The sequence below is a fragment of the Camellia sinensis genome, chromosome 1 (assembly GCF_055761805.1).
Source record: "Camellia sinensis isolate YWXY chromosome 1, ASM5576180v1, whole genome shotgun sequence".
Lineage (NCBI taxonomy): Eukaryota > Viridiplantae > Streptophyta > Magnoliopsida > Ericales > Theaceae > Camellia > Camellia sinensis.
This window is the reverse complement of record NC_138961.1, coordinates 142,032,118-142,040,640: the sequence shown is the minus strand read 5'-3', so window position 1 is coordinate 142,040,640 and position 8,523 is coordinate 142,032,118. Positions and strand designations below refer to the sequence as shown.

The window sequence follows — 8,523 nt, the reverse complement described above, 5'->3', positions numbered from 1 at the left end:
TTGTCTGAATGGTCAGAGATATTATCTCATTTATTGATGACCATACATGATATATGTATCTCTACCTCTTGTTTGATAAGGCCGAGGCACTTGATGCCTTTAAAGTTTATAAAGCAGAGGTAAAGAAACAAACAGAAAAGAAAATTAAAATTGTGAAGTCAGACAGGGATGAAGAATATTATGGGAGGTACACAGAATTGGGACAATTACCAGGTCCATTTGCTAAGTTCCTTAAGGAAGAAGGCATTATTGCACAATATTCAATGCCTGACACACCACAACAAAATGGTGTTGTTGAAAGAAAGAACCGAACACTTATGGACATGGTAAGAAGCATGCTTAGTTATTCTAATATGCCTATAAATTTGTGGAGTGAAGTGTTGAAAACCGTTATGTATATCTTAAACAGGGTTCTGTTCAAGGTTGTTCCCAAAGCACCATTTGAGTTATGGAAAGATGGAAGCCAAGTTTAAGACACTTACATGTTTGGGGTTGTCTAGTTGAAGTGAGGGCGTATAATCCACAAAAATTAGACCCTAGAACAATTAGTGGTTTTTTCATAGGCTATGCGGAAAACTCCAAGGGATACATATTTTATTGTCTTTCAAATTCACTTAGAATTGTTGAAGCCAGAAATGCTAAGTTTATTGAGGAAGTTGACCCTAGTGAGAGTTATTGTTAAAAGATAGAGTGGGAGGAATCATGGGATCTAGATACAACACCCGTGAATATAGGTAAATTGGTTGTCTTTCAAGATAATCAACCTGGTATCCTTGAAGATCAACAAATTCAGGAACTTTCACCACAAGAGGAACAAGTCAACATAGAGCCTGTTGTTCAAGTCCCAATTGAGACTACAAAATTGAGGAGATCCTTATGAGTTAGAAAGTCAGTAATTTCTGGTGATTATTTTGTATACTTAATGGAGTCTGATTTTGACATCAAACCTAAGGATGATCTTATTTCGTTTTCCATTGCCATGAATATGGATGATTCTAAATCATGGTTTGATGCCACGAAGGAAGAGTTGAAATCTATGGCTAAGAATCAAGTTTGGAAAATTGTCGAGTTGCCTAAGAGAGTTAAAGTTATTGGCTGTAAATGGGTCTATAAGATCAAGAAAGACTCAAATGGCAATGTTGAATGATATAAGGCTAGACTTGTAGCCAAGGTTTTTATTCAAAGAGAAGGCATCGATTATCATAACACCTTCTCTTCGGTTTCAAAGAAAGATTCATTTAGAATTATCATAGCATTAGTAGCTTATTTTGATTTAGAGCTACATCATATGGATGTGAAAACGACATTTTTAAATGGGGATCTTGAGGAAGAAGTATACATGAACTAAAACAAGCTTCCCGATAGTGGTATTTAAAGTTCCACAATGTTATTACTTCATATGGTTTTACGGAGAACGTTGTGGACAACTATATATACCTTAAGGTTAGTGGGAGCAAGTACATTTTTCTAGTTCTATATATAGATGACATTTTACTTTCATCTAATGATTTGGGTTTGTTGCATGATACTAAATAATTTCTTTCCCAAAACTTTGAAATAAAGGATATGAGTGAAGCTTCTTATGTCATTGGCATAGCGAGTCATAGAGACAGGTCCAAAAGGACATTAGGATTGTGTCATAAAGCCTACATTGAAAGAGTTTTGGAGAAATTCAGGATGAAGGATTGCACTCCTAATACAACACCCATTTCAAGGGGTGACAAATTCAGTTTAAGTCAATGTTCGAATAATGATTTGGAAAAGGAACAAATGGTTAACATTTCCTATGCGTCTACCGTAGGCAGTTTAATGCATGCTCTGGTTTGTACACAACCTAACATTGCATTTGCAGTTGGGATTCTTGGAAGATACTAAAGCAATATATGAATGGAACATTGGAAGGCTGTAAAGGAAGTCATGAGGTATTTAAAGGAAACCAAGAACTACATGCTTATTTACAAGCATGTTGACTATCTTGAAGTGGTTGGATATTTAAACTCGGATTTTACAGGTTGTCAAGATTCTAGAAATCCACTTTAGAATATGTCTATTTGCTAGCAGGCAGTGCTATTTCATGGAAAAGAGTGAAAGAGACAATAATTGTATCGTCAACAATGGAAGCAGAGTTTATAGCATGCTTTGAAGCAACATCACAGGCTATTTGGTTAAGAAATTTTATCACAGGGCTTTGAATTATGGAATTAATTTCTAGGCCATTAAGAGTTTACTATGATAATTCGGCTGCAGTTTTCTTTTCTAACAACAACAAAAGTGGCAGTTGAAGCTAGTATATTGACATAAAGTTTCTTGCTGTTTGAGATCGTGTTAAGAAGGAAAAAGTCAGCATTGAGCATATTAATACCGATACGATGGTTGCAGATCTCATGACCAAAGGTCTTTCTGTAAAGGTGTTTTCAAAACACGTAGAGAGCATGAGACTGATTGGTTAGCTCAATTTTTCTAATTGTTGTTTCGTTTTGTTATGACATTTTGATTATTATTAATGAAAAATATCATTTTGTGCACTTAAAGTATTTATGATGTTATGCAGTCTATTGGGACTATTGATCCATAAGGACTATTGATCCATAGGGATCATTGGACCTAGAATAACTTATTAGAAGTTATTCATAAAGAATGACATCACATAACGTTAAGAGAATCATACAATGTAATACATGGAAGGAAATACTCATTTGACAGAGTATAACTGCCATGATTCGTGTATTATGTCTCTTTATAAAGTTTGGGTATTTTTATTTAATGGCCATAATCAGTTTGTTAGTTACCTGAAAATCAACAAATGTATCATGTGTGCCAAGTGGGAGAATGTAAGTATATCCATAAAATGGCACATATACCACATGTTTTATTTATATTTTTATATAAACATTATATATATATATATATATATTTTAATCAATAAAGATTTGGGTAACTAACATGAAATATGTCCACTATTCCATAAAGTAGTTTCATGGGAAGTTATGAAGAGTTACACTTAGATCATGGGTCCAAGCAAGGTTGTGAAAAGCGGTTGCGGTCGCTGTAACGGTGGCGGTGGTGTGGTTGCAGTTGCGGGGTGTAAAGGCCGTAGCGTAATGATTGTGGTAATCAGAATCGAGAATTTTTTTAATTTCGTACAATTTGAAAAAAACTTACCGATACGCATATTTTTTTTCCATGATCATATTTATTGCGTTTTAAAATAAATATTGATCAATTTTTACAAATTTTTAAGTATGATCTAATATATTTCATATTTTAAATTACTATAAACTGAGTTTTTTATATTTTAGTTTAATAATTAATGACTTTATATTATACAAAAAATCAATCATTAACTATTATATATAAGATAAACAATAACAAAAGTAAGAAAATAAATGAGAGTCTAAATATATATATATATATTTTAATCAAGCCAAATAGATAATGATCACACTTACTATTATTATTATTTTTATTTTCAAACAATATATAAACAGACATACACAAATAAAATGATTGAATAATAGCAACTGAATAGAATAGCATAGATTTTACAGCTTCAACAAATTAATAACATGCTTTTCATCTTCCCTCTTCTCTCTCCCTATCTTTTGCTCCTCCATCTTCCCTCTTCTCTCTCTATCCCTCTTCCCCCATTTTCAGCTTTTGTTTTTTGCATTTTTTTCGAAAGAAGTAGTTTAGAATGGTTATGTAACAGCGTAACAGGCCGTTACGGCATCGTTACAACTGCTACAGAGCCGCTACGGCCGACACACCTGTGAATCTCAATCATACTGCAAAAGCGGCAGTAATGGGTGGCGGTAACCACCATAACCGTTACGTAACGACATTACATAACGGTTGTGGCTGCTTTTTAAAACCTTGGGTCCAAGCTTATCTATATATGCTTGTGATAGCTATCAAAACACAGATGTTGTTTTGTGAATAGAATAAGCTTAAAACTCCATTCCTTCCACTTTTCCATATGGTTGTGTGAAAGTGTTTTGTGAGTGGTTTTGGTTATACATTCAAGACCTGATCAATCAAGAACAAGATTCAAAGGCTTGAGCATCATAGCAGGAGGTATTCTTTCTTGTTGAATTATTTTAGTTGTCACATTATCAGCCTCTGAATTGTTTCTTAAGAAATGAGATATGTTTCCTTTCCTCTTCCAAAAGGATGTGTAAATTATAAATTGCTTTTCAAGCTCACATTGTTCAAACAATACATGACCCCTCAAAGTTGTAAATATGCTCAGAATGGCCGTCCATACAAATCTATTGAACATTACCAGTGTTACATGAAGTTGCTTCCAAATGCCTCTATAAGTCCATATTCACGCTGTAATTGCATAGCACTTGAAAACTCTAAATTTAAGGGTTTAAAAAAAAAATCACTAATGGAACAAAATATGTTGAAGACTACCATTTGGGAAGTGTTTCATTGAAGACCATAAACAAGTAGTGCTCCAACAGCACCAACACCTGCCACGAGCCCAATAACAACCCCAATCGGAGGTAGTCCCCCACCAATTGCCTTTCCAGTGTTCACGTCATACCCTGCGAACCTCTTCTTTGGTGCTCTGCATTGTGGGCATACATAGTCATCCGGCTGCATCCAAATACGCCAAAAACGTTATTAAGTAAATAAATAAATTCATCTAGACTTAGACTACAAACCGATGGAAGAATGACAATAAGGTTTTTCATTGTTTAGCAAAAACAATCATAGCGGATTAATTTACCTTGATACCAACCAATTACTATGTAAATCAGGTGTTTAATAATGTTTTAAATCCATTAATAGCCCAAACAGGCATAAAACACGAACAAGTGACAGAACCATTTCCTTTTTTCTTTTTCTCTTTTTGTTTTAAAAAAAAATATATATAATTTGCCAGTTGGGTGGGGGAGGAGGCTATTTTTAGAACTGAATGTGGCTGAGATGTTGAGAACTGATCAAACTCCAGCTGTGGTACCCCTAGGAAGATTATTCTTCTAACAAAATAAAGAGATAAACTTGCCTGCTCCTCAAAAGGCTTTTGTAAGGTGTATATGAATCCGCAATCAAGACATATGTGCGTTGCTCGGGCCTGAAACATGTAGAACCCCAATTATGTTTGGATGAACAACACATACAAAATCCATTTCGGAAAAATATATGAAGAAACAAAACAGAGCAAAAAGTCCTATGATGCCACAATGAGCCTTTCCTTTTGAGATTCAGTTAACTTCCGCCCAAAACGAGGAGGAGCTGGGCGCTTTGGTAGTCTTTTAACATCTACATCAGCGCCTCTGCATCACAAGTCAGATCTAATAATTGTTAGGACTTGGTATGAGCCTTCCTCCTTGAAGAAATATGAAACCGGTTAATTATCAGTTTTGATTGCATTAGAGATTGTTAAAATGTAAACGGGAACAAGTAATTTGGTCACAAGCAATTGAAAATATGCATATGCGTAAAGACTAGTATCATATAATTCAATAATGTGACTAAAGGACACATATTAACAGTGTTCAGAAAATTTATCAATTAATTATGAAGCTTACCATATAGTCTGGTGCTCACAACAAAGAAGCCCCATAGATGATTAGCAAAGCCAAGTGCCATGAGAATGGTGAAATGGAAAAATTAGTGAAACATAATATTTTGTTAGTCTTGCAACTGGTGGTCATGGTCTACATTTATAATGTAACCATAGCCGTAGGTCTGGTTAAAACAATCTTAACTGATGATGCTAGCCGAAGGGTTGAGGCACAAACTCTATGAGACTATAAGTTGACTGATTTGTTTTCTCCGTGTAGTAGGTTGGTTTGCTATGTTCTCACTTTTGTGCGGCTGGCTGCATTATTAATGGTATGTTAGAATTTTCAATCATAGTTCAAGCTAGTACTACCAAACCAAATATGCGTGAGACCAGTGACGGTTCAAGCAACTTTTAGAGTTCAAAATCATCACTAAAGTGAAGTTTGAACTCCATAGAGATGTAACCACAAGATAAAGAAAAGATACAAAAGAAAGGATAATATGAAATTAATATAAAAATTCAGAACAATCTTATCTTATGATTAATAGTCATAGATTACTTTTAGAATCAACTATTCTCAACCCTAGTAATAAAAGAGACTCCATTTAACAAGTTTCATCACCGTATAACCATAACTTTGTTTTGTTAATTGATCAATTATAGAATTGAGACACAACTTACACACGGTATCAATATCATTCTAAATGGAGTTTTTCTTGTAGGCTCCTTGATTTTTCTGATAAGTTTCTGTCAACATTTTATCTAATTTATGAGTAGTGTAAGTCACTGCTGGGATTTGAAAACTAAAACTGGTTATCCAAAACAAGAGGCAGTTCAAAAGTGTTAATCTGGCTTCTTGTATTCTGGGAAATTGCATATTCAATTGTGCACCGATCATATAGTGTAAATTACAAATGAGACAATTAATTTTCATACTCCCAAACAGAGGAGAGATGGAAACAGAACCTGGAAACAACAAAGTAGACAGAATCAGGCTTAGCTTGGATGGCAGTTTTGGTAAATCCGAGCTTATCAGCAGGCCAAAGCTCATCTCCAAAGAAGCTGCTAGTGTAGAGTACTTGGTCCCCAGCCTTAAGCCCTGCTTTTGCAGCATTCCCACCACCCTCTACTGCCTAAAATCAACAAAGAATACCCTCAAATTGAGAGACAACTAACCAATGAAGAGACCCAGATTCTAATTCTATTCAAGAGACTATAAAAAGTAATAAAAATTGCAGATTGAAATGAAAGGGAAAGAAGTAAAAGAATGAAGCTCACAGTGATGGTGACACCACCACCAGGTTTTTGACCCAAAGTGAGGCCTAGTGGTTTGTCAACTTCAGCCTCAATGTTTTTGGGAGCCCTGGCGGTTCTTGCTGTGATCTCAAGACCTCTTCTTGTAATGTTGAAGCTGCTCTTGCTCTTGTTAGCTATGAAGGAATTGAAGAGACCCTTTTTGGCATCTTGAATAGAAAGCCCTTGAAAGGAGGTTCTCTGTCCAGAAATAGAGAAGGGCAATGAAAAAAAATGGAGTGAAATTGGGTTGTGGGAATGAAGACAAGAAAAGTAAGTTTTGGGTTTGGTAGGCATACCTGGGAGTGAGGAGTAGGAAGAGGAGGAGTAGTAGTTTTGATGGAATGATTCCTTGTAAAAGCAGCAGAGCAAGATGAGGAGGCACCTGCAGCAACCACAGCTGATGACATGTTTGATGATATACACAAAAACACTAACACAAACACAATCAATCCAGATAGAGAGAGTGTGTGTGTGTGGAAGAAGTGTGGATTAATTGTCTTAGCATATATCCTGTGAGAGTGTTGGGTTTGTTGTTTTTTTGTGGACAGGAACGCAGCATCGGATAACGCACTGCTTGCGACAGCCACACGCCTGCTTCAGTTTGAAACATCCTCCTCAGCTACTCCTTGTTATGTACGTATGTATGTATGTATGGTAAGACTTCTGTTTCTTGTTTTTATTTTTTTAACTGAAAATAAAAAAAAAAAAATTTGGTATATTTTCGTTTTAAGATAAAAATTAAAAAGTTGTTTGATTGAGTTTGATAAAAATAACACTAATTGTTTTTTCGGAAGTTGTAAAGATTATTTTTTATCCTAAGAAAAAATAATATAAAAATGATGAGTGTATTTTATTATTTTACCAAACCAATTTTTAGTTTTTAGTTTTTTTTTTCAATTTTTTTTTTTTTAAAAAACTAAGCCAAATTTGTTTTCAAAATAAATTTATACTCCTTTTCTGTGACTGCCAACGGATATTCTGATCTGCCTAAATCAACCGAACTGAACTGATTTGCCACATTTTGAACGGATGTGTGATGACGAGCGGACTATTGTGGATTGATTTTTTTCAATTTGTCTAGTTTTGGATGGATGATGGATTTGAAATTACTTTGCCCACAAACGAACTTCCAAACTGCGAGTATTCTTGGTAATTTGTAAAACTTTGTGTTTTCAATTTATTTAGATATTCTGTTTGTGTTTTTAATTGAAAAATAGTTTAGATATTTTGTTGTGTTTTTAATTTGAAAAACTTTTTATCAAATGACAAGAGTTGATAATTGGTATTTTTGTGTGAAAAATATAAGATTTAATTTTGTCATTTAAAAAAAAATTAAATAGTTTTTTAATAAAAAAAAGTAATGAAATAGTTTCGATAATGCATGGTTTTCTCATATGTATTTATTATTGGTATTTGACAATTTACTTGATAATCTTTTGGTTATGTTAAGTTGGATTGTTATCCAAAAAAAAAAAATGTTGACAAATTTAAATCACCAAATCCTTTCGCATCTATCTGCCAATCCGCCAATCCGCTCAATCCACATCTGTTAATTCAACGCACGGATGCAGATTGATTTTTTTTAATCCGTCAATTCGGCAGACGAATGGTGGATTGGAGGTTCTCCGGTTACAACCAAACTGCGAATACCCTTAACTACCACAACCCACTTTCCGTTTGACAGTCGGCAATCTCTAACCCATCATCGC

At 34.5% G+C, this 8,523-nt stretch overlaps 1 protein-coding gene across 1 annotated transcript; it reads right to left on the bottom strand.

The window, feature by feature from the left end:
• Positions 1 to 4,233: 4,233 nt before the first annotated feature.
• Positions 4,234 to 7,431, bottom strand: ENH1 (rubredoxin family protein). Its single transcript, XM_082885638.1, has 6 exons — positions 7,111 to 7,431; positions 6,797 to 7,012; positions 6,485 to 6,651; positions 5,206 to 5,285; positions 5,015 to 5,085; positions 4,234 to 4,602 (listed from the first exon to the last, which is right to left on the bottom strand). Exons 1-6 carry the CDS (start codon positions 7,219 to 7,221, stop codon positions 4,432 to 4,434), a joined length of 816 nt encoding a protein of 271 aa, XP_082741764.1. The 5' UTR covers positions 7,222 to 7,431; the 3' UTR covers positions 4,234 to 4,431.
• Positions 7,432 to 8,523: the final 1,092 nt, after the last annotated feature.

Excerpts from the sequence above, each read along its gene's own strand:
- ENH1 (XM_082885638.1), bottom strand. The coding sequence starts at position 7,221 with ATGTCATCAGCTGTGGTTGCTGCAGGTGCCTCCTCATCTTGCTCTGCT. Across the intron at positions 6,652-6,796 it reads GTGGTGGTGTCACCATCACT|GCAGTAGAGGGTGGTGGGAA; the intron begins GTGAGCTTCATT and ends TGTTGATTTTAG. Across the intron at positions 5,086-5,205 it reads GAAGTTAACTGAATCTCAAA|AGGCCCGAGCAACGCACATA; the intron begins AGGAAAGGCTCA and ends TCTACATGTTTC.